General features: G+C 37.3%; 1 protein-coding gene across 4 annotated transcripts in view; it reads left to right on the forward strand.

Moving 5' to 3' along the window:
• AFAP1 (actin filament associated protein 1) overlaps positions 1-18151 on the forward strand; it is a 117723-nt gene that overhangs the window by 39805 nt on the left and 59767 nt on the right. For all 4 annotated transcript variants that reach the window (XM_084517063.1, XM_084517065.1, XM_084517064.1 and 1 more), the window contains exons 2-3: positions 13152-13280; positions 18029-18126. In XM_084517063.1, coding sequence (XP_084373189.1) covers positions 13154-13280; positions 18029-18126 — 225 coding nt within the window. In that variant the 5' untranslated portion in view covers positions 13152-13153. The remainder of the gene's footprint in view (positions 1-13151; positions 13281-18028; positions 18127-18151) is intronic.

Consider the following 18151-nt stretch of genomic DNA (forward strand, 5'->3'; position numbering starts at 1 on the left):
AACAGTGAGAAGCTGGTGTTGCTCATGTTGCTCGGTTTGGTGGCAGCATATTTTACAAATGGTAGATTAGCTCATTAACCTTAAAAAATGCCCCCAGCCTCATAGTGAGCAAGAGTTGGGACTGACATCTGTTACAGTTCTCCTGGAACGATTTTTTGCCCTGGACTTTGTTGCCTTGTCTTCTTCAGCCACAGCCATCGCTTAGAGTGCTACCATACACCCCTGCTAATGCTAGTGTTTTGGACATACACCCGTAGATCTTTGCAATGCCTCTGTACCATGGGAGAACAATACATCTTTTTATGTGCCCTCCCTGACATTAGGGACCAGCTCTGTGCGGGAGGATGAAGCGGCTGGGTATCACTACCAAGGGCAGTGCTTCCCTGCCGCCGATCTGTTCTCTCCTGCTCATTACGACATCCTCTCGCTTTTGGCAAGGTGAACAGGCATCCAACTGTTTGTGTACTTTGCTCCTGTTGCACAGAAGTGAAATTACTGCTTTTTAGCTGTTAATAACTAAAACACAGACATGTTTTTTTTTTTCTCTGCAACTCATCTTGTTGAGGTTAGTGGAACCGATCAGAAGAATGGGGACTTTTTTTTTTTGCCATGGGAAAGTGTGTGCAAGGTCTGGCCTAAAGGTAGATAAAGAAACCAGATGCATGACGAGACATGGCCCAACCGCTCGGTGAGGGAGAATGTGAGGATTATTGTTGAAGGGACTGCTGAAAGAAAGAGGGATTTCATGGGAGTGAGGAGGCTGCTTGGCAGGGAGAAGGGAGACTGATCCAGACATATGGGGCAGTGTAACCAGATGCAGAAGAAATGGATAACGTGCAGAAAGCAGAAAGTGGCCAAGGGGAGTGAAAACCACAGAGGTAAATTTTGCCTAAGACCTGTAGTAAGCTGTTTTACAAAGCCCATATCATAAAGAGGGGCAAGGGGCATGAGGATCATGATCAGACTGAAGAGGAAAGGTGTCTACAGCAGCCCAAGAAAGGCAGCAGTTTAATAGTGTTTGTTAAACATTCGTTTTCTGTTTTCACAATAAATTCAAAACACATCTGTCATTAAAATGAAATCTCCAGAATACACAAGTATTAGATACATGTCCTGGGCTGCAATGAATTAGTGCATCACAGAAACTAAGAGAACTACACCAGCTAAGGACCCAAAGTTTTTAATCGTGTATTTTTCTTCTCCCTGACTCCCCCCTCCCCCTCCCCCCCCCCCCCTTTTTTTTTTTAAAGTGGAAATTATCTCATCTTATTTTACTAGGTAACCTTAGAATATAAATATAGATTAATGTTTATTTAGTCTGGTGAGGGAAGTTCAGTTTTAAGCCCAAGTTTTGTATACAGGCATATCACATATAAACCTAACAGTAGCTAAATAAATTTGTAAGAATCTGCATTTTTTCAAGCAAAAATTGCTGCTAGATTATCATTCTCTAAAGAAAAATCACAGCAAACAGAACTAAGAGTGCTGTAGATCACTTCGGTGCCTGACGTAGCACCTCATCTTTCTGCTCATACAGCTCATCACAAGTCTTCAGAGTAACTGAAGTTAGTATGAGAAAGATGAAATTTCCTTTAAAGGACAATGTAGCATCCAGGGTTTAATGTTTCAGGGATCTGCTTGTGCACACTGAAGTCTTCCATGAAGAAATAACTTCACCAATTTCAGTCATTTGAACCACCTCACAGAGATCCACACTATAAGGTCAGTGATTAAAACAACATAAAACTTCAGGACTTTTAAAAAGGAGTCATGGTTTTAATTTTATGTCATGACCTGCCAAAGTCTTTTGAAATCTAATGTTCTGATATTTTGTTTTCTGCCTGATCAGTGCTGGAGATAAAATACAACATGTATCAGTACTCAGACTATTGACAGTATATAGCTTTACAATTAATTTATGTGCTGTGGCTCCTTGTTGGTAACACAGTAGTGTCACAACTTCTCACATCAGAGTTGCAGGGTCTAAAGCTATTCACGAAAATTGTCCTGGAGTGTTTGTGATCCTTTCTTTGAAACATGCTCACACATATTAGTCTCAGGCCCTCTCATGATAATAATTGTCTGACAGTGTTTTGCCAAGGAAGTGAACTTCACATGCACACAGTTGCTTTTCTTTAAAACTATCATATGCATCTCCAAGTGTTGTCTTAGACTATCTAATTGAGGAAGTGTTCTGGCATATTTTTAAAGTTGTCAGTATGAGTTTTGGTGATATAATAGCATTTTGAATTCTCACACAATCCTTAGCTCAACTGGCAAAATTTCTGTTGACTTACTGAGCCAGCTTATCAGTGGTACATTTTTAGCACCTCTTTTCTAGTCAATATGAAAAAATGCACTTTTTTGACTTCCATTTTTCTTCTTTCTAAGGAAGTATATCTTAATTTAGATTCTTGTACCCAAAGTTTCATAGTTGTTTGTTTGTTTGTTTGTTTGTTTGTTTTTTAACTGTACTTGCTAAACGTATCTTCTTTTATAGTGAAAGAGTATCCTTCACTTATAAACACATTTATGGAACTGGAAAAAAAGGGGCCTTGAAGTTTGGTCGGTGGAGCTCCATTAGCAAGTGTGAATTCCACTTTTGGCTCATCCATCATGTCTAGTTAATGCATTTGCTGTGGCTCTCCTTTGAGCAGTGTCTGCCCAAGCCCAAGGCAGCTGGACCAAATCCAGGCTACCGGCACTCACTGTGCAGTCGGCACTGATGGTTTACATCAGGAATGTTTGGTCGGTCTTGTTGGGCATGCTGTATAGCATGCACTGAAGGAAGGAACTGAGAGGAGTAATTTGGCTCTGGGTAGCTAAGCATGATTTTATATATATATATATATATATATATATACACATATAATTTTTATTTTTATTTTTTTAAAGAAACTATATAATTGAAAGTTGATTTGCTTTCACTGTCTGTGTAATAATCATGAAGGAAAACCAGAGAGAAGGCAAAACCAGGGAGACATTAATACATTCCAGTGAATTAACTCAAGGGCTACAGGGAACAAGGGGAATTGAAATTTCCTGTTAGATCATCAAAACTCTTCTATTTTATCAGAGCTAGCTGAATCCACTGTTGAAATGCATTTATTATTTTTTCAGTTGGCAATATGCTTCATGGTTACATTTATGAATCGGGTATATCAGAGGTCCAAGTGAACTGTAGCAAAGTGATGTATGTGTATGTGCACTCTGGAAAAAAAGCTTTGAAAAAAGCTTAGGAGGAGAGCTGTTCCATGCCACCCATTGATGAATTTTCTTAGTATACAGGGTCTGCCACCAACCCCTCCTATATGTCACCAAATAGTAGGTTCTTGCTTTCATTACCTAGCTGGTGCTGCAGATCCTGCCTCTTATCTTCCACTGCAGACTGGTGTCAGCTTTGATACCAAAAATATTCTCCATGGTTACTACACAATTCCAGTGCGAGGGGCTACATGCTGAGCCATATATTATAATCATCATCATCACCATCATTATCATCATTATTACATTATGTGTTCTTCTTCATTTACTGTTATCATCTTGACTGGGTCTTGGTTTGTGAGATGTTTGCAACATGATGATTTTCATATCTCCATAAACCCACAAATTGTTCCTCTTTGAAAGCCTGACTGGGAAAAGCTGTTAAAAATATAGTTTAGATAGGTGCTTGAGAGGGAGGCCCACTGTTATGTAAGACGATGCTTTCTGTTAGGTATTCCTCCTTAAGGTCCTTTACATTTGGAACACTTTGCACTTTCGTCTCTAAAAGTCTATGTTGATGATGTAGCAAAGCTCACTTTCTTTCTGGCTTCGAAAAAATAGGTTAGGGTACAGACTAATTAACTAGGAAGCTTTGGTGATATTTATCATGATAATGGGATTTTATGAAATGTGTTTCATAGATCAGAGATCTAAGGTGAGTCAACTTGTGTAGTGAGAGAAGGTATTGACTTTAGGGCACTTGTTTATATGTCCTACAAATTTTCAAAGGAGGCAAAGAATTGCAGCAGAAAAAGGATAACTAATTTTTCTGGCAGTCTAACATTGCCTTAGAGCAATGGAATGGATCCACTGTCTGGATCCTCTGTGTCTCCAGAGTTGTATGAGAAGCCAAGTATTTTAGACCTGACTTCCCAGAAGGCTGCCAAAGACCAGGTTTTTGGCATTCTGCCCACAAGGAAGTCAAAGTCCTATGACCTACCTGATAGAAGTGCAGAGCAGTCCTAATCGAGCGATTAGGAGAGGTGTGCAGGAATGAGACAAGTTCTGCATGGTTCCAAGTAGTTTGAAAAATCGGTTATTTCAAACAGGATCCAGAATCACCAGTTTCTTCTCTCTCTTTCGTGTTTCACTCTTTCCTTAACCTAGTTCCTTCTCTAAAATGATAAAATATTTCTTGTGAAATTGTGCTTTGTAGCAAACTTAATTTGCAAATCAGTTGGATAAGGGTGAATACCATAGAAGAGGTCAGAAGAAAACTAATATTTCTGCATTCCAAGTAACACCTAAGAGAGTATGAGGTCCCTAAGAACCAGAGATACTCTTGGATAAGAAAGAGAGGGAACAATCAGAGAATCACATCATGGAATGGCTTGGGTTGGAAGGGACCTTAAAGAACATCTAGTTCCAACCCTCATTAGATCAGGTTGGCCAAGACCCCATCCAGCCTGGTATTGAACACCTCCAGGGATGATGGGACACCCACAGCTTCTCTGGGCAACCTGTTCCAGTGCCTCAGTACCCTTACAGTGAAGAATTTCCTCCCAATGTCTAGTCTAAACCTATCCTCTTTTAGTTTATGACACACACACACCCCACCACCTTGTTCTGTCATTATCTACCCATGTAAATGACTTTTATATCTTTGATATTCTAAATGTTCAAGCAGTTTTTGCTATGAAGGGTTTGCTGGAACCTCATGGAGCATTACTAGGTACGTCAGCATGGGTTCTGTTGGGGATTCCTGCTGCAATCTGATAACTCTGATAATGTAGTGTTCATGAAGTGTAGGAGAAGATAGGAAACTGGAAATTGGAAAGACTTATAGACTTTTAGTATGCCAGATTTTCGGTTTTGCTTTTCCCTGGCATTTAATTTGCTTATCATTCTGTATATAAGCCATGTGATTGTCTTCTGAAGTGCAGCAATACATGCTGAGAGTAGTATTAATACAGAGTGCAAGTAGTACAACAACATTGCTTGTGCACCTTCTCTAAAGATTTTTTTCAAAAAAAAAAAAAAAAAAAAAAAAAATCTCCCATGATTCTTCACCTATGGATCTTGAGTTTCAAAGCTACCTCAAGCTCTATTTTTTTTTTCTTTCCTTTTTTTTCTGTTGACAGTAATCTGTCACATAATGAAATTCCCCAAAAATAAGAATAAAAGGTGGCAGTAATTGAGTCAAATTTCTTAGGACACTGCTGGAAAGCTGGGAATTTTCCACATGAAGGGGTATCACAGTTCACACCATTCTATTCTCTATTTGTGTAAAGAATGTTTCTTTGATCTTATTTCTTAACAAAAGTCTGTATCAGTGTGTACATCTATTTAAAGATTTTTTTTAAAAACCCTAACAGAAAAAGTAGAACATGCTTCTCTCCATACAATAAGCTATGTATGATAGAAGTTACACATTGCATAATGGACCCTGCAGTGAGAACTGAGTGTTACAGAATACATATATATGTATATTTATATTTATATATATATATGTGTTTTTTTCATCTTCCCATTAAATTGTGAGGACTTCTGGATCTGTTCTTATAAAATACAATATTATCTCATTTCTGGCTTTAAATTAGCTGCAAACTGGAAGTCTTTAACACCAGATCCACAGTCATACTCAAGACTTTTTGAACCATTTTAAAGTTTGGTATTCAATATGTATAATAAAAACTGTATTGATGAATAAAAGGAATACCAAATGCAGCTGTGCAGTTACCACCTACAATTGCCATATTTGTATTTCTTTGTCATTGTTTCACTACTCTGTTTTTTGCATTCCATTAACTTACACAGTTTACTCTTTTACATTTCTGCTGGCTATGTAATCCAGCAGAATCCAGGTATGTTATCCATAACTTTGAAAGAAATTCTAACCTACAAACAGATCTGTGCACAGTTGAGGATCTCTGTGGAAGAGGACTTAAAATATATCCTGCAATGCTTTGCTTTCTTTTTACTAACTTGAGTTATCTATTTCTGTGTGTTATCTATTTCTGTGTGTCTCAGCCTTAGCTGAGCCTGATCTGCACTTGGGACCTGGAGTTTGGAGCAGACTTTCACCTCCTGACACAGATTTTCTGTCTCTTTTTTTGCATTATGAGGAGACTGTTGTTTGTTTGGAATTGGAGTCTGTTTATTAATACTGTCTGTCGTGGCTGCCTATCTTTTGTGGTTTGGAGTAATGGAGCAGTTGAATTAATGCCGGAGCCGGCAAGCAAAACCTGGGATGCCTTTTCCTGACAAGATGATGTCACCTGATACATTTGGAGATGATTAAATGGGAAGAAAAAATAAAAAATCTCCATTTTCTGCCCTAGTAGGATAATGAGGGTCTGAAAAGGAAACTGAAACTGAATGCTCTCTTTGAGCACAGATGCAGGAGGGTGAGACTTTCCTGTGCTGCTGAGCATGCAGAAGGAGTGAAATCCATGTTCTTTCGCTTTACAAAATTTATTTTGGGAACAAAAGGAATCTGATGTGGAAAATATACTTTTAGAGAAAGTCTTCAGCAACTTGAAAAAAAACAACTGTAAGTTTCTGTAGTTAGTTATCAGTATTTTCTTTTGCTGGCTAACATCTTGAGTTCAATGTAGATAATTAATCCTTAAATAGAAACAAATGCCTGTAATACTAAATTCTTTTTTTTTTCTTTTTTTTTTTTTTTTCTTCTTCTTGTGAGTCTATGAACTTGCTTAAAAGGAGGCATTCCTCTCTGAGGTCTGTGGCAGTGCTTAAACACTGGTCTGGACTTCAAAAAATAAACTCTTTATCCATCTACCTCATCCTAATGGATTACACTCCTGCATTGCTGTCGCTCATTGCATGGCTTTCACTGATTGAGTAGGATTTTTGGCAGCTTGTTTCTTGTCCAAACATTCCTTAATGCTTTTCTACCTCATGTTTTATCACCTAAGCACTGCAACAGCAGTATTTGGAGCTCTGATAGCTTTTTCGGAAAGCTAGTTTTGTAAAAGCCAATTCCTTGGAAGCTGAAGCAGAAGGAAGAAAGAGAAAGAGGAATACATGTGGGTTGTGGCTGAAATGATCCCTTGACACTCGTTGAGGTTGATCATAAATATGCATGAGACAGGAGGAGTTTTTAGTAGCTGTGTTGCTTCTCTTGCCCCAAGCTGTCTGGAAAGAGAGTCTGTGACAGTCTGGAGAGCTCCAAATTTTAAACAAAAGATCATTGTTATGAGTTTTTAGAGAGGCTCAAATACAATTATTTGTATGTTAAAACACCCCGATGACAATCCTTGTATATGTTTTACTTGCTCCTTGCTAATTCTTAATTTTTAGGACTTCATCTGCTATTTAGGGTTCACCCCTTTTTCATGCCCCTTTGCCATTCTTTCTAAAAATACCATGCACACCCAAGATGATCTCTAGTTTATAGAGCAGGTTTTTAGTATACTTAACAGGGTGCATCACACCTCACATACTATAGTCAAGAGAGCAGCACAGAAGGGACTGTGTGAGAAAACTGTCCTAGTGAAAAGTCTCATCTTCTCACTCTTCCTCCCCCCCCTCCTTTCTATATCACAGATCCCTTTAAGAGAGACTGGGTATTGAACAAAGAAGTCAACTATGAGGAGCAGGAACTGAGGGCTGGGATGCAATGAAAGGATGCCCTCAGTAGCAAGAGAAACTGTCTCCAGGCAGACCAGGCACTGTAGTGTTGTTTATCCTAAGGTTTAAGACCATGCCAGTTGATTCTATTTGCTCGCTTTTTCTCTTTGATAGTAATGCAAAGAAGAATTCGGGTCCACTAAACCTTTCTCTCCTACTATATCACTCTGCAGATTTTACAGTGAATACAGAGTATAGGAACAAAAATTCACTTTTCACAAGTACTGTACTTACTGCCTATAAATGGTGTGCCTGCTGTCTGTCTATAATTACCCTTTCCTCTACAGGAAACATTGTCTTATGGTAAAGATATAACATGCCTCAGGGATGCACTTTCTATCCCATCCAGCCTTCTTATGTGATCTTGGGCTAATGTTATGTAGTCATGCAGTCTCTGTGCCTTTGTTTTTCATGTGTAAGATATCAGGGATTCAGCTTCTTGTCATTTGTCATAGGCTTTAGTCATCTCCGTAGCCTTCACTCAGCTTTGTCAGCTTTTGGTGCTCTTTTGCACCGGGAAGGCCAGAATTGGGCAGACTACTCCATGTGTGGTCTCTCTGGTGCTGTTTAGAGGGGAATGATCACTCCCCTCCATCTACTGGCTTTTTTCTTGCTAATGTAGGTGGCCCCCGGCTTCATGGGCAAACCACTGACTGCTGCTCTGCTTCTCCTCCAGGCTGGGACATCCATTTTGAAAACCTCTTAATGGTTACCCAACGTAGTGTGTATGTATGTATGTGCACGATTGTATGGAGTTGTATTTGGGTTGAAGCACACCTATTCTCTGTAACTGATTTTTGTATGTAGCTTAAAGGTTGGCCTCAAGATGATCCATAAATCCAATCAAACTTTTTTTTTTCCAGGAAGTTAAATGGGATCTCCCACTCCACACCCCCCAGCAGAGGGCAAAAGGGTGGCACATGTTTTTTGGCTTTTCTGGAAGATGTGTTTTTAAATATAAGTTTCTATGCTAATAGAGGATTAGCTAGATGAAATTCTCTAGCCTGTCTTGTGTAGAAGATCAGATTAGATGATTTCTTCTAGAAGATCTTAATTAGATGGTCTGTTCTGGTCTTAAGCATCTGTAAATCACAAACTAAATGGAGAATGAAATATTTAAACCCAAAGAACTTTTATTCAGCAGTGTGCAAGGAAGTGATCAAGAACATTTTCTATAAAAATTAAGTTCAATTTTAATTCATATTTCTGTTATATAAATTTATCAGTAAATAAAACTATACTTGCATTTACAATAGATGTGAGCATGAAAATGAATTTACTTTGTTTCAGGTTTGTACTGTACTGTTCCTAAAGATGTTTTAATCAGTTGAGTAAAATATTTTATATTCTTAAAAAAAAAAAAAAAAAAAAGATTTAAATTAGTGCCCTTTAATGCAGATTTTGGAATTGCATCATGTTGTTTCAATTCCAGTTGGTTTTCGTTTTGGTTTGGAACAAAAATTGCAGCGTGATGTAATTGCCTCTCTATGATTATTTTTACCTTGGTGTATTCTTCTGCTGGCTTGTGTGTATAGTTTTTATGTGCTGTCATTTGAAAATCTTTAAAACTCTTGAGAGCCAGACCTGGAAACCCTTCTGGATCTATCATTGCTTTTTATTTGTACATGCCAATTATATCAGTACATTGGGGGCCTATTAGTCCTATTGAGCATAGAATGGACTTCTCATCATTTGATATGGAATGTGATTTTGTTCCTCAGTTGAGATAAAATCTGCTTACTGTTGTGATTACCATCCCTGGGCTCCACCCCGCCTTTCACCACCTGCCATTTACAAGTAATTTCTTTGACAATGAGAATTCAGCCAGAACTGTCAAATAAATTTGCCCCTTTTGGAGAACCTTCTGAATATTATTCTTATTTTGTGGTGATGTCAGATTTCCAAGGGTAATCTCTCACTAGAGGAGTATGTTTTTCTTTGGGACTTGCATCACCCTCTCATTTTTAGTCTCCATTTCAGAAGTAATGATTGCTTACTGAAAATATGTATTATGTGGATTTTCTATTATTCAGTTCTATTACTTTTTGTGAGCACATCATTACATTTCTAGGAAGAAGAAGAGAAGATTCTTTAATACAGAAAACAAGCCAAGGGTTGAAAACAGACAAACATGTTTTTCCCAACTACATACTTTTTTTTTTTTTGCCTATCTTAAAAGACGAATTTGCAGATTCTCCTTATTTTAAATGCACTAAATGTACTTCATGATAGTATTTCTATTTTATGCCAATTCTATGCCTATTCTATTAAGCTACCAGCTCCTAGTTGTCTCTCCAGCAGCAGTTTCCTCTTTCCTCTTCTTTTGCTTCTTTTTGTCTTTGCCTTGTAACACCATCTTGGTCTGTTTTTGTTTCTCATTTTGCCATCTATTACATAATAAGCTCTCAACTACAAGGATCTGATAATTTTTAATAACTGAAGAAAGTTACACACACTGCACACTGGCATTTGCTCTTGTTCATTCCTCCTTTCCAGAAGCCAAGGTTCTAGGCAAAGAAATAGTATTCCTCTTGTACATTACATTCACTGGGGAAGAGGAAAAAGGAGAGCTCTCTTTCAGGTTATTTACAGTCTTTTGCCTTAAAGGATCCAGAAAAGATGACAGTTCAAGTAAATTTTATTGAATATGTGCAATTGAAACTGCCCTATTTTCTATTGTTGATGCCTTTTTAAAGAACATAGATGCCTTTTAAAAGAACATAGATGCCTTTTTAAAGAACATATATTCTGGTGTGTACTGTGTACATGTAATTGATATGGCTATAAAAGTAGTTGAAAAAGTACAGTTCTAGTACTGTATACTGATTAGATTTCACAATGATTGCCTAGGTTCTGTGGTAATGATTTCTTTTGAAATTAATATCACATCAGTAAATATTAAAAGATTCATATATTCCATGATAATTTAAAGTAATGCTTCTAACAATAATAGCAGTAAATCTTATAATCAAAGTAGACCTAAAAGCAAAAGACAACCATAACCAGACTCATTTACCAGTAATAGAATATACATCTTATTTCTAAAATAATAATAAAAGAAAGAAAACCACAACACAGAGTTGATAACTTGTGTTTGGTGGTGGTGGTTGGTTGTTTTTATTTATTTATTTATTTATTTTGTTTTTTATTTTTTGAAGTTGTAGATCCTGTTTCTTTGTTTTTCTTGAGTCTATGATCTTGCGTACTGGTCTGCAAAGCAGATTTAAATCATCGCTCTGAATCTCTTCCTTTTAGCTTCAAAAGCTGTATGTTCCTCTGTAATGTGAACAGCTAGAAGTAATGTAGTTCTCCTGAAATACTTTTGGATTTCTGATAGAGCCCTAGTCAGCTTCAAGTATGATGGTTAAAAAAATAAAAAATAAAAAACCTATAGCTGCTGGATGTTTTTCACGAGCTACATTGTCAAGTAATGTAAACAGGTTTAATGCCATCATTTCGGATATGCTTTTTTGGTCTCTATGTAAAAGACTTTGTAAAAATCATTCAGAAATGTTTTTCATGTAAATGTATGCTATTTATATAGTAGATAATAGCAATGACAGTAGTCTGTTTTGTAGAAGAACATATTCACCAAGAGAAAACTTGATCAGGATGGATATGTATGTGTAAACTAACAGTGTGTTTCAGAAAAGATTTGCTCAAGTGTACTTCTTGTTAAGTGATTTTCTGGTTGTTGTTGTTAAAACATTATCACACCTTAGTATTGCCAACTGCCATGTCTTCTGTTGCCTTCTAGGAGTATGTTGATTTTGCCAGTGTATGCTGAGGTACAATCATCTGTAAATAAAAAGTGTCATCTGCATTCATGGGTGACAAGAAGAAGCAACAGCCTCTTGCAGGGGTATAGTAGACATCTGCAGGTTTCCCTGCGCAGTCCTATTCTCAAGAATCAGATAAAATCAAGACCAAGGACCGTTTAAAAGTCCGAATGTTGTCAGAAATTGAAGAAACAGATTCCAGGTTCACTTGGGTAAACAACCATATCAGAGAAGGCTTTAAGAGTAGGGAAGAGCTGGTAAGGGAGTAAGCAGCAAAGAATGTGCTTTTTAGAAGTCTGAAGAGACTTACCAGCAGTTGCCCTGTTAGGCCCTGAAAAGACTATAAAAACAAAAGTGAGTAAGCAGAGAAAAACTTAAGTAGAGGCATTTTGGAATGAGGTTAGAACTGAGATTAATCCTAGGTGCGGCCCTGAAATGAAATGAATGTTTCCCCTCATCTTTTAATGAGGATAATATCCTCAGATACAAGAAGTATGGAAATGTGAACTATTCCATCCAAGATGAAACCATAAATAAAAATAGACAATCCACTTAAGTGAAGGGACCAAGGAATCTCAGAGTTATGAGTGAGCTGAAGCATGAAAATGTGGTTCCAATATGCACTTACTATAATACTGTATGTTAGGGCCCAAATACTATAGACTTCTCATAAATCTGCTGAATAGGTATCATATGATTAAGCCATAAAAAATGTGTTTAGTTGTATGGTCTGAGCTGCTACAGCTATCAAGACAATGCAAGTCATCAGGGGTAATTTTAAAGGAAGGAAGTGAAAATTCACTTATAAAGTTTGTTGATAACAAAAATGAGAAAAATTGTGAATATGGAGAAGGAATGTGATTTTTTTGTACAAAGAATTGGAAAGCCTTGAGATCTGGAATAGCAGAAGTAGGGTGAAATAAGAAGTGCATATTTTCAGTGAATCTAGGGAGTAATAAGAACTTATGTGACAGGTTGGGAGCTTGACTTTGAAAAATGGTAGGAATATGAGTCACTGTAAAAAATGACTTTTTTTTTTTTTTTTTTCCCCACTGCAAACAGAAGAAATAAGGTGAGGGAAGTAGAGACTCTCACTACAGATTTTGGAAAATACCAATGTGTCTGGAAGTTTTATCAAGCTTAAATTTTGTTGCACAGTTAGAAATTGTTTGTTAAAAGAGAAGAACCAGAGGGGCATTGCTAGAAAAACTTATTGCTGCCACTCCTGCACTTTTGTGCAGGACTGGCTTGATGACGTGGTATGTGAAAGAATAGTGTCTTCTCTTCATTAATTTTGAGGTAACTGCTAGATACACCAGTAGTGCTCACTAATGAATTAGTCTGTTGGTTTTGCCAGTTAATGCAGTCTATTTCCAGCAGGGAAGAGTGTTCACTTACAAGAATTGCTAGAAAATAACTATGAATATGAATAAATGACAATTAACTCCTTTTTTTTTTTTTTTTTTTTTTCTAATGGGATTTCTCACAAAAAGTAAATTTATTACTGTCTTTCAGCCATGGAAGAGTTAATAGTTGAGCTGCGCCTGTTTCTTGAACTTCTGGACCATGAATATCTAACTTCGACTGTCAGGGAGAAGAAAGCAGTAATAACTAACATTCTCCTGAGGATACAGTCATCAAAAGGTCAGTGTCGGGTGTGTTTTCCTGCTTGCAGAATGCACAGAATAAGTCTGTGCTCAGTGAAATTGTTTTAAGGGGTAAAGACAAGCCCTAAATTGAAGCAAAACAGAAAGACAGGGTGAATCCAAAATGGAATTTTCCTGAATGCTTTCCTTCACAGTCAACAGTAAAATATAGCAAAAGACATAAAGGAAGTAATTTCATTGCACATGGGTGAATCCAGCCACAAAATAACATGATAGATGAATGTTTTCATCTCCGTTGAAGTTACTTCATTTTATTTGTGGCAGCAATTCTATTTGTTAGTTTTGATGCAAAAGTAAAGGAGTGCCAGCCACATGCGCATGGTGCTGCATGCTACATCTCTGCCATATGACCCAAATCCAACAAAGAGCTTGATTTTGAAGTGGACTCCAGTGCATGACTGATACAGGAGTGCCAAGGCAGAACTAGGAAATGGCTGTCAACATGTTTGGTTTGCATTTTGCAAGTAGAGTAATATTCACTTACCCTTTGTCTTCCTAAAACCATTTTGATTGCACAATCGCTTTTATCTCCATCAAGATTATGGAACTGAATGCAGCATGAATGATCGACTATATACATCAGCCTTTCAACGGTGCTTTTACAAAGAATGTTCCTCACTATTTTTCCTAACAGTACTTGTATATTTCCTTACAGAATTTCATTTTGTATAAGGAGGCATCAGAACTATGAGACCTCCCTGTCTCTCCAGCATTTGACAGAAATGCTGTAGCTGTAAACCCCCGTTGTTTAGATTTTTAAAAATACTAGAGTGTTTTGAAGAAAAATTCCACTTTGCAAGTGGCTGCATTTCTTAGCTTTCTTCTGCTGTGCTAAAAAAGATATGGTGTTTTTTTTTTGATGCAGTGAAGAAATGTAAAAAAATTGCACTTGCTACAGGATTCAAGTTCAAGGAGATCAGCTTAGATGTGACACTTCGGAAGATGGTTTTGTGAGTAATATTTGGTGATAGGGAAACAGTTGGACCAGGTGATCTTGGAGGTCTTTTTCAACCATAATGATTCTAAGAGCAACTGTCTAAGAGCTGTAAAATGATGATTGTCCTTCCTTCTGTTTTCACATTCTTAAGGACCCATCATTATTTTTTACTTTACTAATAGCAGAAGGAAGCAGGTAACAATTTCACATGTTGTGGAAGGACGCTTTGTGCTCCAAAAGCTGATCAAAATACCCTGCACTTCTTAAAACGAAAAACTGTAGGTAAGAACTTTTTACAGTTCAAAATAACTTCAACAATTCTGACCTGACAGTGTATGTTTTTCTTTTAATTTTTACAACTAGATTTATTTAAAAAAAAAATGACTTTCTCAAAAAGTCAGCATTCGCAGAATGTGAATGTGCAAACACAGAAAAGAAAGATTGTTATATCTTTTCTGGATTGTGGATGGTTTTTCAGGACATAAAACTATAGCTGTTATAGGAAATTAAACAGTGCTGGGTACATTTTTGGACCCTGCAACTCAAGCATTGAAACTGTGAAATTATGGAGTGGTACTTGGCATGAGTTTGGCCTTTACTGACTCATTTTCCATTCAGTTCTTCCATTATCAGTTCTTAGGTGTGATTTGGGAGTTATCACAGGCAAAGATCTATGCCTAGCAAACAGTTCAAAATTGTCCATCCAGTTCAAAATTGTCCAAAATTGTCCTCCACCCTGGCTTTGAGGGTGAGAGATGTTAAACTTATGGATATGGCTTTCTCTGTATTAGAGCATCTTCCCAGACACGTTTAATTTATGACTATAGATGTGGGTGATGATAAAAAGAACCAAGGCCCATAGTTTTCCACCTTTCAGCACCTATATCGTAGGTTTTAGAGCCTATTTCAGGATCTGTAACAAGATCCATTGCATGTTATAATACGGGAACAATCCATTAACAAGATCCATACAAGATCCATATATTAAGTGGAAGAGCTTGGTTCAGTTACTGGAACTTTATACCCACTTCCACTGCGTGTATTCAAGGAGATACAATTTAGAATGTCAAACGGAAGTCATAAAAGTGATAGAAGGTCCAGAAATACGTGTTCAAATTATCCTTAAAGGAGGTATCATAATTAATCTTGATGTAGAAAAGTGACGGCTGAGATTGAGCTCTTAGACTTACACAACAAAAAAGCAGTGTGCAGTTGCTGGATGTTTATTTCAAAGTGGAAATAAAGCACATGTTTTGAGCATTGACGATATGAACTAATGGAAGAACTTAGTGTCTGCATGCCATTGTTGGCATTTTATCAAGATGGAATATTTTGCTAAAAGATATGCTCTAGTTCAAACAAGAATTAATTCAAGGAAGTCCTATAGCTCAGTTAAGCAAGAGGTCATAGGACTGTACTTCATATGTCTATAAACTCTAGTTTATGGAGCTACAATTTAAATAGAGTTTAAGCCAGCATGGCCTCTAAAAACAGCATCTTATTTCTCTCCCCAGGCTACTCATTCTTGCTCATCGTGTACTGCAGCTTCCTTTCTGCTAGCACAAGCATTATTTGCTTTTTTTTTTTTTTTTTTTTTTCTGGTTTATTCCTAACCAGTGTCAGTTCACTGCTCTGGTTCAACCTGAGGCCACACACATGCTTACGCTGGCACAAAGGAGAGGTTGGTGCAGGGACAGGAACAAGGCAAGGAAGGAGCGGTGCTGCCTCCTTGGGAGCTCAGCCATTCATTCCAGCTTAAAGTGTGTGTGAAACTACAGAGGGAGTCATGCACATTAACGGAGATGACCCTGCTGCTTTTTTTATCAGCTGTAACATTCAGTACTCCCATTCCTTTGAAACTATTCATCTCTTCATTAAAATTAAAAGCAGTAAAAGGCACATAAACCCTCAGTACTCTGTAACTGAGCTGAACTGTCATTCCGAGTCTGTTTTTCAAGATGTTGCTTTACTCCACCCACATAACTCCATGAGAGCTCTCAGATCGCTGGCATGGTTTCACAGGCCTGAGGTCTGTGCTGAGTTCAGACTCTTTATAGGCATTTGCAAAAATCAACTGCCTGAATCCAACAGTGTATTTCGATTGCTGAAGCAAACCATTTAAGAACAACAGGGAAAGGCAATGAAGGATCAGTGCAGCTGGGAACTGCCTGGATTCTTTCTAACATCTGGAAGTTAACAATTAAGTTTTTCTTTGTAAAGGTGTGGAAATTATTATAAAGTTGGATTTTGGTAAAACACTTTAAACTGTAGCTTTCTTTTCAGTAAGTTCTTACTTGTGGAATTCTTCAGAAATCTTTTGCCTTGTGTTATGTATTTCCTAAATGCACACCATTATCTTCACTTCGTGTCCACCAACCAGAGCGTACTGGGCCAGTCAGATATATTATTCAGGTTGCTGGGCCTTAGCCTGCACCATGTCCAAATCAGTGGTTACTCTGATGAGCTGGCAAAACTATAAACTTTGTTTTTCTTCCTGAATCTTGGTATGCCCAATGTACTGTAGGCCTGGAGAAAACACTTGGCTTTTCCTTCTGAAACTCAGACTTCTAAAAGGCAAAGACACAAACAGTTTATTTTGGAGTAAGAACTGTTAATAGATTCAGTCATTTAATATGACCATCACTGTTGCCTGTTTTCCTTAAAGGGTCTTGCTGTTATAAATCTATAATGCTTTGTTGTGTAGTTTGGTAGAAGAATACAAATATTAGAAGAGCAGGTTCGTGCTTCACCAAACATAGTTTTGGGGAGAAACTAGATTTACAGAAGTAGTAGAACCCACTTAGAAAACATTTTTTTTTTTCCCCAGTAAAATGTACTTCATATTTGACTTTTGATTGTATGGGGGACTTGGATATGGATAGCAGTCATAGAATGAATTGATCCTACATAAAGAATAACAAATGAAAGTTATATCAAAAAAAAAAGAAAAAAAAAAAAAGGAATGTTTCTCAAGACTAATCACCTCTTCTTTTGTAGGAAGAAAGAAGATTCTATGGCCCTTAGAGGCAGTTTATTTTATCAGTGTTGATTTTCAATCCAGGACTTCACAGCCAGTGGACTGGGTTATTATGACTAGAAACATTTCATCATTGATTATATTTTTGAAAATTATGTGATCTTGACCAACTTATCTAAACATGAGGAGCTAAATTCAGTCTAGATGTGCACAGGGTACATCCATCCTATTGACTGATTTTTTTGTCAGAGCATTGAGATGCACCCTAATCTTGCTTTTGATTTTTAGAAAAATAAACAATACCGTGAAGTGTGTTCGACTGGGATTTAAATGATTATGCCAAGAAAACGTGGAAGTAGTCACTCCTCTTTCCCCAGGGAGGGCGGGGACCCTGTTTAATTTGCTCCATGTTGCCATTCAGACATTCACAAGAATGCTATCTTCCCCTCATCAATGGTTTTATCTCTGTAATAGATGCCAGGCAAATTGTTTGAATTTTATGTCTTTCAGTTCCAGATGGATAGGCAGTTCAGCACGATTTCCTGTAAATTTTTTCTCTGTCTGGTATTTGTTAATCCAAATATCATTTATGTCATTATCGTATATAGTAAGTATGTGTTTGTTCTGCTTGATTAAATTCCTGAATTCCTACCATTCTTCCAGTTCTTCCTCAGTAAACAGGTTTAGGAGGTAGGTTGTGAGCAGGACTACATGTCAGATTCCAGTGTGTGATGGTAGTATCCTCATGTAGAAAAAAATGTCTCATTTGTATCCACCTAAGCATTAAGTGACATGTTTTGCTCTTCCACAGGTTTTGAAATAAAAGAACATGTGCAGAAAACTGAAGTTGCCAACAGTTTGCCAGCACCTCCTCAAATGCCTCTGCCAGAAATACCTCAGCAGTGGCTGGTGAGTGTTAATTTAAGTACATAAA

Source organism: Aythya ferina, assembly GCF_964211825.1.
Source record: "Aythya ferina genome assembly, chromosome: 4".
Lineage (NCBI taxonomy): Eukaryota > Metazoa > Chordata > Aves > Anseriformes > Anatidae > Aythya > Aythya ferina.